The following is a 14,521-nucleotide window of genomic DNA, read 5'->3' as shown; positions in this document are numbered from 1 at the left end:
AAGCTCCACCTTTAGGTACAGACAGACAGACCTGGTTCTGGGCTCTGCTTAACCCACTAGGAGTGTGACGGTGGCCCAGGTTCCCCAGTCTCTTTCCTGGAAAGTGGAGGGTGGCTGTGAAGATCATTGAGATAAGGCGTGATGATTGCAAGGGCAACAGTAGTTATTACACGCTTGCCATGTGTCAGGCGCTGTTTACTTTTTTTTTATTTTTTTAAATCCTCACCCAAGGATGTTTTTTCATTGATTTTTAGGGAGAGTGGAAGAGGGAGGGAAAGACAGAAATATCAATGTGAGAGAGACACATCGAATGGTTGCCTTCTGCACGTGCCCCGACCAGGGCCTGGGCTGGGGAGGAACCTGCAACCGAGGTGCGTGCCCTTGACCCGAATCGAACCCGGGACCCTTTGGTCCGCAGGCCGACGCTCTATCCACTGGGCCAAACCGGCCAGGGCGGCACTGTTTACTTTTATTTATTTGTTTTCCATAAGAGTTTATTTGAGCCAAACTGACCACATATGCCAGGGAGCACGATGAATGCTCCTCCCGTCAGGCACTGATTACCAGACCACATGTGCTGCCCTGGCTGGGGTGGCTCAGTTGGTTGAGCATCATCCTGTGCAGTGAAAGGTCACCTTGTCAGGGCACTTACCCAGGTTTCAAGTTTGATCCCCGGTCAGAGTGCATACAGGAGGCAACTGAACGATGTTTCTCTCTCTCTCCCTCTCCCTTCCATTCTCTCTAAAAAGCATCAATAAAAACATTAAATAAAACTGCATGTTTTAATTCAGTCTGGGTATCTATCATTCCCACTTTACAGTGGGGGAAACTGAGGCACAGGTAGATTAATAACTTGCTCAAGGTCACAGAACTATTGAGCAGTGAAGCTAAGGTTTTAACTCAGGCTGTCACGTCCCAGAACCCACACGCCTGGAGATGCAGCTGAAGTCACTGAGGGGGGTGGGGGTGGCAACCACACACTTCTGGTGCTGACTTAGGTCCAAGAGCTAAGAAGATACATAGAGGCCAGGAAGCTCAGGACCAGGGCCGCCCTGGCTTCCCCTCCCCACTCCGGGCTCCCGGTGCCCCCATTCCTCCCTTCCACGGGCCCTTATGCTCCCGATTCATTTTATTTGTATCCTCTCTTCCTTTCCCTGTGTCCAGAGTGGGCTGCCAGTGATTCCTTCTTTGTGTTGTGGCTTTATCTAACTGCTGGGGAGTTAAGCTGTGCGAGTCCCCCCTGCTGGGCAGGCTCAGGAGTAGGCCCAGTCCTGATGCGATGTTGGCTGACTGTCCTTCATTCAGCATATACTTTCTTTTTTGAGTGTCCACTGTGCTGCCGGCACTGGAGTCATGCTGGGGTGCGATGATGAACAAGACAGCTCCTCTCTTCGTGGAACTTAGGAGGGTGGTAGGGGAGACAGACCCACAGACACATGTGAAGCACAGAAGGATGCAAACAAAACAAAGGAGGGAGGGAGGGAGAGAGAGAGGATCAGATTGGGCAACACAATAGCTCCCTGGAGCTAATGCTCTCCAGGGGGTGGGGGTGGGGCCTTCACCTGTGCACCTGTGGGCCTCAGGGCCCCTCTCCCAGCAACGCCCTTTCTTTCCCAGCTACAGCTGCACAAAAGAAAGGTAGGCCCCACACCCTCTAACCGCCGTTGGGCTACCTGCCGTGGGCTGGGACTTGGACCCAGGGCAGTGAGGTGGGTCCCGGAGTGGCTGGGCTCTGCGACTTTGGTCCCTCCCGGGAACAGGCCACAGTCCTCCCTGAAGGACACCTGCAGGGGCTGAGCTGGTGAGGGCGGAAGGAGAGCAGCTCAGTCCTTTCATTGTGTAGGTCAGCACTGATGCTCGGGGCTAGGTCAGGTCGGGCCTCTCAGCAGAGGCAGGCACCCTAACACGGGGGCTGAGGACAGGGAGACGCCATGCTGAGACCTGTCTGCCTCCACAGCCAGGGATGCCCAGCACAGGTGGGGCCGTGGGCCTGGGCACAAGCCACCCCTACCAAGCGAACCTGTGGCTGACCTCAGGGGTCTCCGGCCCTCCAGGTCTGGCCATGGGCAGGGTCGGAGGCCTCAGAGGAAGAAGGTAGTTGGAGCAGGAGTAGCTGAGGAGAGAGCCCAAGGACGTAGGCAAAGGGGCCCCAAAGCCCCTCCCTTTGTCCCTCTGGAGACAGACCAGTCGGCCTGATCTAGGCCTGGGGCAGAGGTGGCTGGTAGGAGAGCGGACGCAGATAGAAAAGGGTGGGGGGGTTAGCAGGGCGGTAGAACTCAGAGGAGGCTCCTAGGGCTGGCGCTGGGAGGCAAGGGGTTAAGGCAGTGGGGGGGCAGCCTATGGCAGGAGGACACACCTGTACGCAGGGGCGGCAGGCGGGGCCCAGGTGAGGAGCCTGCGCTGCCCGCCCGCCAGTGGAGAAGGAAGAAGGAAGAGTGGAAGCCAGGGCGGCGGTTGAATCCTGGGCCTGACCCCCGCTTCCTCTCCTCAGCACTCACTCTCTGGGGGTCAGGTGGCCTGGGGACAGGTAAAGGCTGGGAGAGGGGTCCTGGGGCTGAGCTGGGGAGTGCAGAGGGCCCATGAAGGCCGTGGACGGGTCTGTGGGGACAGGGACAGGCTGTGTGGGTGGTGGGGGAAGGGGCTCGGAGGCCGAGCACAGGTGGGCTGGGGGCTGCTGAAGCATGGCCTGGGCCGCAGTGGACCCACCGTTCAGGGGGGAGCTGGTGGCAGGCTGCAGGGCTCACCCGGAAGTGTCCCCAGGGACACGGGTGGGCGGGGGAGGGGAGCTAGGGCTCTGCAGCCTCTCCAGAGGGAGCCTGGGCCTCGGACTGCCTGACCGGGAGGTGGGCCGGCTGGGTGGGGGCCCCCGTCTTACCCAGCAGTGTTTGGGTGCTGGTTGGGAGTCTCTAATACTGCCGGGTAATGATGGAGGCCCCGTCCCTGTGTCAGCGACCATCCTTTACCTCAGGCCCCGGCAGGCTGCAGCCCCCCACGGCTGGCCCTCCTCCCGCACCCAGGAATCCCCTTCATCTACAGTGGGGGGTGCTGCAAACAAAGTGGCTCTTGGTTGGCGAGTTGCCCACTGGACACAATGGTTTGAGCCCCTCCCCCAACCCGGAGTGATTTGTCATCTGGTGGATCCAGAACCCACAGCCGTCCGTGAGCTTGGGATTGGCTCACTGCTCTCAAGAGACCTCACCTGGCCTGCGGCCAGGTCCCTGTAGCAACTGGCCAGCTCTGGCCCGGAGTGCGTGCGCCGGCTCTGGGCCCATCTTCCAGTACAGTGTTGGATGGTCTAATCGCGAAGCTCCTAACACTGTCTGGTAAAGATGGCCCCCGGGCCGGTCCCCTCGGCAGTGACCTTCAGGGAGCCCTGAAGACCTTGGAGGCCACCTGACCACCACCTTTGACCTTTACCCCTCTGGATGGGGGTGCAAGTCACTAAGAAAAGGGGAACAATGGGGAGGAGACAAAATGGCTGCCCCAGGACTTGAAAACACGCTTGCTCTCCAGGCACCTCCACGCTCTTCCCGCCTGGAAGCACGAAGGAAATAAAGTGTGGATAGGACTTGTGGCCACCGACTGTTACTCCACCCTTTCTTGTCTGTCGACCTCATCTTCGGCTCCCAGCTCCGGGGGCGTGGGCTGCCTCGTCGTTGTCGGCTCCCCGCCTGCCTCTTTCATGACATTCGACCTGCAGAGCAGGGAAAGTCAATCTCCGGCTTAAAAAACCCAAGAAGCCGAAGACGAGCCCAGTCCCTCAGCCTGGAAGGCTCCCCTCCTCCCCACCAGCTTTGTAATTCCTGCACATGCGTTTGCCCCCCGTGCTGTCTCCCTACAGGGACAGGGGATGGGGGGTGGACTGTATGGCGCCAGGTACAGCGGTAGCTTCATTTCCCTGGTGGTTGAGATTCAGGGAGCCCTGTCTTGGGAAGATGAGGCCTGTCCTGTAGGGATTGAAAACAGGCACCTGTTCGGCTGGGGGCCCGGAGCTGTGGGAGTGAGCTCACCCCCGCGGGTAGAGCCGTTTCATAGGCTCCTCACACCTGGTGATTGTGAAATTGGCAGAGTAGCTCACAGCAGGAAACACGACCCACGGGGCCGGTTTTTATCCTCACCCGAGGATATTTTTCCATTGATTTTAAGAGTGGGAGAGGGAGACAGAAACATCGACGAGAGAGAAACACATGGATTGGTTGCCTCATGCATGTGCCCTGACCAGGGAGGAGCCTGCAACCCAGGTACATGCCTTTGACCGGAATCGAACCCGGGACCCTTGCCTGCAGGCCGATGCTCTCTATCCACTGAGCCAAACCAGCTCGGGCCCACGGGGGCCTTTGAGCACGTAAGCCCGACAGGCACCAGTGGTCTCCCTCACAGCTGCATGGAACCGTTACCAAGGAAGCAGCTCTTGTTGGGGTCATCATATTTTTGGTCTAGCTCAGCAAAGCCACAGCTGCTCATCATAAAAAAAAATGTAGATGTCGGTAAATAAACGGGGTGATGTGGTAGAAACGGAGGGTGGGGTGGGAAGTGCCGCTGGGCTGGTTTTCTGACTCTTGGACTTCCAGGGTGAGCAGGGCCCAGGCCAGAACCTGTGCGCCCCCTGCCGGCAAAGACAAACAAAGACGCAGGCGTGCTATGTGAGAATGCGCAGGCGCACTCCCCCCTCCCCCCAGCCAGGCACCCAGAGCCTTGACTTTTGCTTAAGTAATAAAAATTTATTGAGAATTCCTGGGATGGTGGTTATTGCCTCCCAACCTTGAGAGAGGAGCCAACACTGCAGGAAATCACTGAGAAATCACACACTGTCCCAACAACCCCTGCCAACACAGGGAGGAGGAAAGTCATTCCCGACAATGGGTCAGTCTTCATCTGAGAAGGGTGGGAGGACAGGTACAGAGGGGACCATCACGTGATACAGGGGGCAGGGAGGGGGTGTGCTGGACCCCAAGCCGGCTCCTCGAACACCAGGGCAGAAACAGATCCACTTCTCCTCTGGGGGTGGAGTTCTTGGTCAGCAGGTTCATTTCTTAGACTTGAGGAGGCTGTCACTGTGGAAAGGAGATGGATGAAGGAGACAGATGGATGACATTATTAGGAGACAAAAATGTGAGAGGAACGGGACCATGGCCACTCCCTTCAAGGTCACAGGAACCACCCTCCTTCCTGATTAGGGGTGTGTGAGGAAGGTTAGGTGGTGGGGAGAAGGCAGGTACTGGGAGATGAGCTGCAAGACCCCATGGAAACAAGGATGCACCATCAACTTACCTTCCCCTGTGGACACCAGGTCACCAGATGAACAGGAAACACAAAAAGAGAAGAAAAAGGCAGAGGTGATTTTCAGTTCAGGCCTCACCTAGCTCTAAACCCTCTGTGCTCCCAAGAGAAAAAGGGTTGGAAGCAGGGACCTCAGGCTCTGGAAAGGAGACCAGTCCTCTCAGCACTGCCATCTCTCCCCTCTCCTTTCCTGGCGTCCTTCCATGCCCCGAGCAGCAATGTTAGGGCCCTGAGTCAGAATACTGAATACCACCTTTCACCACTTGTCAGTAGACAAAACTGACAAGTGCCCCCTCTTTTTAAAAAAAAAAAAAATTGATTTGAGAGAGAGGAAAGGAGAGAAACATCGATCAGCTGCCTCCCACATGTACCCTGACCAGGCATCAAACCTGCCACCTTTTGGGTACAGGACAAAGCTCCAACCAACCGAGCCACACTGGCCAGAGCAAAAATGCTTTTCACATGAATAATCCTATTCTCATAAAACCAATCATATGAGATTTAAGTCACCAACACCTTCTATCTTCTGGTTTAGAGGAATGGTGTCTTTCAAAGGCCATAGGAATAAGCTAGTAACAGGCTCCGGAGCCCAAGAGACTGGACTTAGACCCCATGTTCTTTGTGGCCCCCCACTGTGTAGGACACATCTCTCACCGGGTGAAACTCTCATCCTGCAGGTTCAGCACAAGGTTGTCAGCAGTGAGATAGATACGATTCTGTGATGTGGCGATCTACCGGGCAGGAAACAAGGCAGATGCGTGTATTAAGCAAAGGCCTTCATCCCTATTCTTGCATTCAGTACCACAGATGGGACATATGTGGGTTAGGAGCAGGGATGCAACAATGAGAAAGACATGGTTTCTGTTCTCACACACGGACCCAGAGCAGCAAGCAACTGTGATTGTGCTCAAGAGCAAAAGGTGAAGGAAATCCACAGGAACAGTGTTTGTTTTAATCCTCCCCCGAGGGTGTTTTCCCCATTGATTTCCGGAGAGTGAGGGGGAGGGAGGAACATCTGATGTGAGAGATACACGGACTGGTTGCCTCCTGCCCGCATGTGCCCCTACTGCAGTTGGAGAACCTCAACCGAGGTACATGGCGACCCTTTGGTCCACAGGCTGAGGCTCCAACCACTGAGAGAACGGGCCAGGGCTGGAGAAATTGTTTTTGATGATGGGAAGTGTCAGACAGTTTGAGCAGAAACCTGAATGAGCATGATTCTAACCACCACAGTGCAATGCCCCCAGGAAGCCCCGAGGGATACTAGGCTCTTACACTCACCGTCTTGGAGATGTTCTGGGCCGCCCGGATCTTTCGTAGCTTGATGTAGCCTGGGTTCTTGCCCAGTGCTTCTCCAAGGTGAGCAGGGAGGGGTTAAGGGTTCATACAAGGCAAGTCTCATTCTCTGGCCCCATCCTTACTACTCCCGTCATGCCAGCCCTCCTCTGGGCTGTCAGATCCAAGGTTGCGCTCAGGTGGCTCGTGCCTAGTCTTACTTTGGTCCTCACCTGTGGGCCCCCCTGTAGGCAGCTGCCAGGAACTAGAGGCAGCAGCAGAAATGGAGGTAAGGCCAGCAGTGCTATTGATCTGCTTTACAGTGAGGAGCCAAGCTCAGGTACCCCACTAAGATTTCAGATCCCATTTGAGAACTCCACCCCCCCAGAGAGCACGGAATCGCATTCGCCTTAGTTTCATCAGCCAGCCCATGAGGGAGGACAAGGGAGGATGGGAAAGCAATGTGCCTCAGGGGTGAGCTGAGATCTCTCCAGCAGAAGGATATCATCTTAGCGGCCTCAGCTTCACCCTCAGCCTGCACGATCTTCTGCCGCTGTTCCTGCTTTGCCTTTTCCACTAAGAACTGGGCCCGCTGGGCCTCTTGCTGTGCTGTGGTGGGAGTCAAGAGGTCACAGGTGTGAGGTGTCAGAAACCCCAGGGCCCCTCCCCTCCTGCATTTTCAGAAACCCTTGACCCATCCTCTGGTAACTCACCCACTTGTTTGGCTTCTACAGCAGCTGTGTACTCTCGGCTAAAGCTTAGCTCCGTGATGGCTACATCGTCCAGGATGAGGCTGAAGTCCTTGGCCCTCTCTGTCAACTCCCTTCGGATCAGCAGAGACACCTGGGGGTCGGGGGGAGGAGGGGAAGGGAAAGGTCTTTCGAGGGGACTGGAGAACTGAAAGGAAGGTGGGTTGCTGTGACCATCTGAATATCAGATCTTCTGAAAAAGGCAGAAAACTCACCAACCCTTCCTTAGTACCTACTGAGTGCTAGTCTTGGCTCTCCTTGTTCCCCACAGTGGCCATTAGTGCCGCTTTTAGGTAGAAATGGACCTGGGGTCCCAACCTTTTCCTCATAATCTGCCTTTCCTAATACCCAGTGCCCTGGGTCGAGGAGGAAAACGCTGACACTACGCAGATGGTGATGGGAGCGGGGTCCAACCTGGGCCCGCTGGGTGATCAGCTGTGAGGCGTTGAACTTGGCCACCACGCTCTTGAGAACCTCGTTGACAATGGACGGCAACACTCGCTCCTCGTAGTCTAGCCCTAGGCGCTGATACATGCTGGGAAGCTCCAGGGCATTGGGTCGAGACAGCACTCGCAGGGAGATGTTCACCATCTGCAGGTCTAAGAGTGAGGTCAGCAGTGGCTGGTCAAGGCCATGGGGCCTCATCTGGCCCCTCAGCCAAGCACCCTTCCCCAAACCCCGTCTCCTCCACGTAATATCGTGCAGCCCGCAACGCCCCTGCAGGGAGGACAGGCCGACAAGATGCGACTTGGCACAGGCCAAATGCATCCTTGTCCACAAGGATGTTAGGCCTTCTCTATCCACAACCCCTCCACTAGCAAAGGCAATCTCTCCTCTTGTCTCTCTGCCACTGTACCTGTTCGAAACCTCTACCGTAGGCTCTATAATAATCACCTGTCTTCTTTACTAGACCATCAGGGCTTATGGATGAGGACTGTGTTTTATGAATTCTTTATTCCCAGGAACTAGGGTTTAGGGCAGGGGTCCTCAAACTTTTTAAACAGGGGGCCAGTTCACTGTCCCTCAGACCATTGGAGGGCCAGACTATAGTTAAAAAAAAAAAACTATGAACAAATTCCTATGCACACAGCGGCGGCAAAAAACACCCGGCGGACTGGATAAATGTTTTCGGCGGGCCGCATGTGGCCCGCGGGCCGCAGTTTGAGGACCCCTGGTTTAGGGAATGAATGTTAAGTGACCGGCACTAAAAACAGCACAAAAACGTTTATTACACGTGAGCTACTTGCCTCAGTGTGAATATGCCTGTGTGTGTGTGTGTGTGTGTGTGTGTGTGTATGAGACGAGGGATCAGGGGAATCCCAAAGGCACAGCTTCTAGGTACGTCTAGGAGGAACCAGTGTACCAGTGGAGAATGGGACCAAGTTTCCCCAGGACAGGGCATACCAGGGGATACCATTAAGTCAAGCAGCTAAAACAACAACAGCTAGGAGTGAAGGACAAACCGTGCTCTCACTGAATTTATGTTAGGGGGTAGGTACAGTCAGTTAAAAAGTACAAACACAGTGTGTCCAGAATGGTCTGCTTGCAGGGACTTTTATTCCAGCTGTGCTGCAGCTGTGGCACCACCATCTTCCCCGAGGGGCTCCTGCCAGCCTTCCCAGCGTCCAAACCTACCTTTAGAGCCTGTGGGGGAGGAAATTTTCCGTGGCCTGGCGCGAATGTCATAGATGATGGGGTATTGGAACCAGGGGATCCTGGAGGAGAGGGAACAGAGACAGTTATCAGGAGGCTGCAGGGTCACTAGTGTCCCTCGCCACGTGTTTCCTGGCCTGCTCCTCCCCTTGGCGACCACAGGCCGGAGGAATCCTTCTTCCTTTGGAGAACTACATGCACGTGCTGCTGCAGTTACGGGAAGCACCCACTCTCTGGGAGATGGAGCCAGGAAGGGAGAGTACAGCTGAATCCTGTCGCAAGTCCTACAGCCGCTGGCGGGTCGGCGTTCAAGGGTGAAGGGTCAGGGTCAGTCCGCTCTGCCCGCCATTACCTGAAGTGGAGGCCCTCGGCGAGAATGGTGTCCTGTTGCACGCCACCGATCCGATTAAAGAAGATGGCTCTCTGCCCGCCTTCCACTGTGGGGAGAGGGGTGGGGTTCAGGCCGGGTACGCGCTGGCCCCTGGTGGGGCGAGGGGCTCAGAGGCCGGGAGGGCCTGGGAGGGGAGGAGTCCGGGGGGCGGGCGGAGGTGGCTCACCGGTGAACACGGACTCGCGGACCCCGTAAGCCACGGCGCCGGCCCCGAGCAACAGCTTCAGCGCCGTGCCCATGCCACGGGGCCCGGAGGGCAGCCGCCCCGCCAAGTCCTTCAAGTTCTGGGCCATGTCCGATCCAGAGACCGGCGGCCCCAAAGGTCAGGAGTGGGTGCCGGCCCGCCTCTACCCGACTCCAGTTTAGAAACCGCACCCTGCCCACGAGGGTCCGCGGCCCAGGTGCTCGCAGGAGAAAGGGCACCGGAAGTGCGCTTTCTTCTAAACCCTCCCCCCCGCCCACGGGGGACCCGAACCTGGCGCACCGGAAGTGATCACCGGGAAGTCCCGCCCCTCCCGGAAACCCGGCCCTCCCAGGGAGACCTCGGTAGCGCCCGGCAGTCAGCCCTCGCCATTTCCCAGCGCCTGCTTTTAAAATGGTAGCCGGAAGGAAGTGTGCCATTAGGAAGCGCGTGGGGCTCTAAGGATGCGAACACAATTTCCGGCCGGGTTGCAAGATGGCTGCACCCAGCGGTGGATTCCAGCCTCGTGAGCGTCGCGATGGGGACCAGGAACAGGACTGGGATGTTGTGGCGCCCAAGCGGCCCCGACTTGGGGCGGGAAGCAAGATGGGAGGCCGTAGGCTGATTGTGGTGCTGGAAGGGGCCAGTCTGGAGACAGTCAAGGTAACACGGGCCGGGAAGGCGGAGAACCGGGGTAGCGGTAGGACGGGACCCCGGGGATGCGGGAGAGCGGGGAGGCGAAACACGCTTCTGGCGGGAGAGCTGCCGAGGTGGCGGTCTTCTGGTTCAGCGCCCTGGGTTGTCTGTCCTCGCTTTCTGCTTCCCTTCCCGAGTCCCAATCCAGCCGTCACGTCCTCGCTTCCAGTTGATTGACCAGGATCGTCCTGCGGTGTAAACTCATCTGAATGGAGGGGAGTTTCTAGAGGTGGTTCCTGTAGCTTAGTCGGCCCTTCCTTTTACTCGTAGGGACTTGGTGTCACGCCCCTTTGTATTCCTACCCACTTCGGAAAACACTTTCTTACCTATCCTCCGGCTCTTTTTCTGAATAACCCAGCAGTTCTCTGTCTTTAAATTGTCCGTGTTCTTTCCCCCTGACTTCCTTGTTTCTCTCACCGTTTAGAGCTAAATTTGTTCAGTGAGTAGGCCCAGAAGAAATAGCACTGGTTTGGAAGTCAGACCTGGACTTTAATCTTGATTCTTATACTTATTTTATGTTGAGAAAAATTTGCTCTCAGTTAATACTTTGCAGGGAGAATGCAGTGGAAGGGCTTTAAAAGCAGTATGTTTCCATAGTGCTCTACGGCGTGATTCTTTTTCATTTCCTCAACCACTTTGACCGTTTATTAGGCTTGCAATCTACCCTCCTCCGCCAACTTATTAAAATCGATATTTCTTCTTCTGTAATTGGTATTTCTAACCTAAACAGGTTCTTCTATTTATCCCTCACTTAATTGTCTGCTACTTTTCCAGACTATTAATTCTGAGTGTCACTCAACCACTCCATTTCTTCCTGTGTCCCTTGGGGATGATAATAGTCCCTACCTTAATGGATTATTGGGAAGATTAAAGGAGTCAGTATGTATAAGGGGTTTAGAATAATGAATTTAGGTTAAGTTGTCATTAATGGCACTCCAAGGGTGACAGAATCATAGCTGGTTGAAATCTTTAGTGCTGTTACCTCGTGCCTTCCTTGTGCTGGTAACTCTTGCTGCTGCCAGCCTCCTCTGGGCCTGCTCTCTGCATTTATTCTTCATTCTCCAGCCTCACTGGCCTACTTTAAGCTCTTTGAAGGCATGAAGTTCTCTCATACCTTGAAGCCATTGCATACAAGGTTCTCTAACTGGAAGCTCCTTTTACTCAGCTCTTTGCTTCATTAATTCCTACCTAATGTTCATTCACTTAACAATTATTGATCCTATTATGCTGCTCATTCATTAATAGGTTAAATGTTACTTCCTTATAGAAATGACTCCCTGAAGTAACTAGAAGGCTCTCTCTGAGGGCAGAGAAAGTTTCAAAAATTCTTACATCTCCAATACCAATTATAGAAAGTGAATACACATGGTATTCATTCTAATTATTGGTTTTCAAGCTTAACCACGTACCACAATTAAAAATCAAAAGTTTCATAAACCATCACCATTATTACATTTGAAGTACTCTGATATTTTCTATCCTATTTCATTAAAAACCCTCCTTATAACTTACTAATGGGTTAAAAATAGATTCTTTTATTCAAGAGGTTTTCTTCTATAACTAAGTGTCCCATGGTCTTAGTTCCTGGCCTTTGTTCTTTCTCTGTGCTTACTTTGTGACATTGTTATTTCAGTTATCATTTAATTTCAAAGCCCATGTGCCTCTTCCCCACGTTTTGGGGTTGTATATCTTCAGATGTTGTCAGACATACAAATGTTCTACTGATATATAAAAGCTTAGCCTTTCAAAACCTGTATTTGTACTTAATGGTATGTTTTTTATCTTAATGCTCCTTAGGACTCCAAGTTGCAATTTGCAATTATTTCTTTTTGCTGCTACAGATGGATCCAGACATATCTTTAGTATCAAACTCCTACTTGGTATATTTTCTAGTATACAGTATTCCTCAGTCATTCTCATACTACTATTATTCCAGAATTATTTCTTCCTGCTGGACACTTGAGGATTCTGCAGTTTACAAAGCAGTTTCATATGTAATCACTGCCCTTCAGTGTTTCAGTTCCCACTTTTTCAGCATAATTTTTTTTTTTTTTACATTTACCTTTACAACTAGGAGCAACCCCTCTTATTTTGTTTTACTTTTGATAGAAGTATTTCTTGATCAAACGACCTCCTTCATCATTAGAATTTTCACACTTCTAGTTCAGATGTGCAGCTCTTCACTTAGTACATGGTTGTTATAAGCAAACAGCGTAATGACCATATATACCATATATATTTTGCCCAGTTTATCACAATTGGTATGACTGTGATAAGCTTTCAGCCTTTTTCCACCATTAACCTTACTCCACCTGGTTCCAGAATCTCACACCAGCTTTGCCTAATAGCCACAGGTTTTTAAATTAAATCAAGTTTAAATCATATGAAATCACTGGTTGTGCCTTCTTCCCTTTTCCCTCTAAGATCAGGTATGGAAGGAGGAGTGAAGGAAAGGAGGGGAGGGTAAATGTGGTCACACAGTGAACCCCTGAAGACTTGCTGGGCCCCACCCCCATAGCTTCTGGTTTAGGAAATCTAGGGTGAACCTGAGAATTTGACTAGAGTAACACGTTTCCAGATGCTGCTGCTGCTGGTTTGGGGAGCACACTTTGAGAATCACTGGGCTAAGTAAAATAGCTTACGTTCTGTCATGTTCCCTCTTCAGGCAGGGAAGACATATGAACTATTAAACTGTGACAAGCACAAGTCTATGTTGTTGAAGAATGGACGGGACCCAGGGGAAGTGAGACCAGACATAGCTCACCAGGTAACTCCAGGGACAGCGCTCACAGCCCCTTGAGCCTTTTATATGGAAGGTGAGACAGATGCGTGCTACTTCTCTGCAGTCTTGACTGTGCCTTGGTGTTTGCCGCCCTCAGAGTTTACTGATGCTGATGGACAGTCCCCTGAACCGAGCTGGCTTGCTGCAGGTTTATATCCATACACAGAAGAATGTGCTGATTGAAGTGAACCCTCAGACTCGAATTCCCAGAACCTTTGACCGCTTTTGTGGCCTCATGGGTGAGATCTTTAGGACTTAAACTTTAGGAGTGAAGAAGGGAAGAGGGAACATGCCTGATCTTAGAACAAGGACTCCTCATTACTTTCCAAGTGTAGGGGTAAAGCCTACATGGGTTCCTGGCTGAGTAAAAAAGGGAGAGCGAACCTATCAGTATACAACTAGTCATGTGCTTGACAACTGCTTGCACATAACATTTTAGGGGTACAGCATAGCTATAAGGCCATCTGACCATGGGTTTTTCTGGGTAGATTACGGGCAGAAATGTGGTCTCCACTGAGCTCTGAACACTTTTCTTTTCGCCCTAGTTCAGCTTTTACACAAACTCAGTGTTCGAGCAGCTGATGGCCCCCAGAAGCTCTTGAAGGTGAGGTATTGACACCTACTGGTTGGAGAAGGGTTCTGAGAACCTTTCTGGGGCTCATTTTTCTCTTTTACTTTAGGTAATTAAAAATCCAGTGTCAGATCACTTCCCAGTTGGATGTATGAAAATTGGCACTTCTTTTTCCATCCCAGTCGTCAGTGATGTTCGAGAGTTGGTCCCCAGCAGCGACCCTATTGTTTTTGTGGTGGGGGCCTTTGCCCATGGCAAGGTAAGGTCTAGGTTCAATTCTTAGATTCTTCATAGCTTAGTACAGAATTCCAAGAGCAGCTAGCACTTTGATGATCCTGTCCTCATCAGTTGGGAAATAGAGGGTCAAAGAGCTGAAAGATAAGTGTAGGTTCCCTAACCTGCCCCAGGACGTATCTTTTGAGGACTGCTGGCATATTTGTAATAGTCAAAACTAGGACCGTCTTAATCCTTCATACAAATTTGATATTAACACAGTGAAATAAGAGCTCAGCCCAATTTTTCTGCCCTAAAGAAGGACTGAACCTATGTGTTGGCTGACAGAACTATTCTCTCCTCAGCTCAATGTGGAGTATACAGAGAAGATGGTGTCCATCAGCAACTACCCCCTTTCTGCTGCTCTAACCTGCGCAAAACTTACCACAGCCTTTGAGGAAGTATGGAGGGTCATTTGACAGTAGGACCTTGCTCTGAAACAGAGACTGTTGACATTGCATCCCTTGACTCTTCTAACTCCCTGTTGGATGATGACCTGAACCAAGACTGGGGTTAGTGGAAGCCAAGGCTGAATGTACATTTGCTATTTGTTTATCTTATAAACACTGTTCTTGCAAACCTGGTTGTATTTGAGGATTCCTAAACTTAGTCTCTAAAGGTGTAAACTGTTCGTTCTCCTCAGACTTCAGGGAAAGGTGTGAGGTTACAG

The 14,521-nt window shown here is 52.4% G+C and overlaps 2 protein-coding genes and 1 non-coding gene across 3 annotated transcripts; 1 reads left to right on the top strand and 2 right to left on the bottom strand.

The window, feature by feature from the left end:
- Positions 1 to 4,700: 4,700 nt before the first annotated feature.
- PHB2 (prohibitin 2) lies at positions 4,701 to 9,790 on the bottom strand. The gene is made up of 8 exons (XM_070410749.1): positions 9,515 to 9,790; positions 9,310 to 9,394; positions 8,940 to 9,019; positions 7,719 to 7,903; positions 7,269 to 7,398; positions 7,061 to 7,164; positions 6,562 to 6,639; positions 4,701 to 6,011 (listed from the first exon to the last, which is right to left on the bottom strand). The coding sequence occupies exons 1-8, from the start codon at positions 9,639 to 9,641 to the stop codon at positions 5,931 to 5,933; spliced, it is 870 nt and encodes a 289-aa protein (XP_070266850.1). The 5' UTR covers positions 9,642 to 9,790; the 3' UTR covers positions 4,701 to 5,930.
- LOC139007946 (small nucleolar RNA U89) lies at positions 6,732 to 6,982 on the bottom strand. Its single transcript, XR_011471069.1, has one exon. It is a non-coding gene; the product is annotated as a small nucleolar RNA U89 (small nucleolar RNA).
- Positions 9,791 to 9,898: 108 nt separating the features above from the next.
- Positions 9,899 to 14,430, top strand: EMG1 (EMG1 N1-specific pseudouridine methyltransferase). The gene is made up of 6 exons (XM_070410748.1): positions 9,899 to 10,192; positions 12,891 to 12,992; positions 13,105 to 13,246; positions 13,553 to 13,611; positions 13,688 to 13,837; positions 14,157 to 14,430. The coding sequence occupies exons 1-6, from the start codon at positions 10,025 to 10,027 to the stop codon at positions 14,268 to 14,270; spliced, it is 735 nt and encodes a 244-aa protein (XP_070266849.1). The 5' UTR covers positions 9,899 to 10,024; the 3' UTR covers positions 14,271 to 14,430.
- Positions 14,431 to 14,521: the final 91 nt, after the last annotated feature.

Source organism: Myotis yumanensis, unplaced genomic scaffold (assembly GCF_028538775.1).
Source record: "Myotis yumanensis isolate MYYU_CA2020_CCGP unplaced genomic scaffold, mMyoYum1.0.hap1 SCAF_3, whole genome shotgun sequence".
Lineage (NCBI taxonomy): Eukaryota > Metazoa > Chordata > Mammalia > Chiroptera > Vespertilionidae > Myotis > Myotis yumanensis.
The sequence above is the reverse complement of the archived record's forward strand: the minus strand, read 5'-3'. Positions and strand labels throughout refer to the sequence as shown.

Bases quoted from the DNA above. Each gene is read 5' to 3' on its own strand.
- EMG1 (XM_070410748.1), top strand. From the start codon at position 10,025: ATGGCTGCACCCAGCGGTGGATTCCAGCCTCGTGAGCGTCGCGATGGG. The intron at 13,247-13,552 runs GTGAGATCTTTA...TTTTCGCCCTAG, and splicing joins CCGCTTTTGTGGCCTCATGG to TTCAGCTTTTACACAAACTC. The intron at 13,612-13,687 runs GTGAGGTATTGA...CTTTTACTTTAG, and splicing joins GCCCCCAGAAGCTCTTGAAG to GTAATTAAAAATCCAGTGTC.
- PHB2 (XM_070410749.1), bottom strand. From the start codon at position 9,641: ATGGCCCAGAACTTGAAGGACTTGGCGGGGCGGCTGCCCTCCGGGCCC. The intron at 9,020-9,309 runs GTAATGGCGGGC...CCTCTCCTCCAG, and splicing joins GCCGAGGGCCTCCACTTCAG to GATCCCCTGGTTCCAATACC. The intron at 7,165-7,268 runs GTGAGTTACCAG...CTCCCACCACAG, and splicing joins TGTAGAAGCCAAACAAGTGG to CACAGCAAGAGGCCCAGCGG.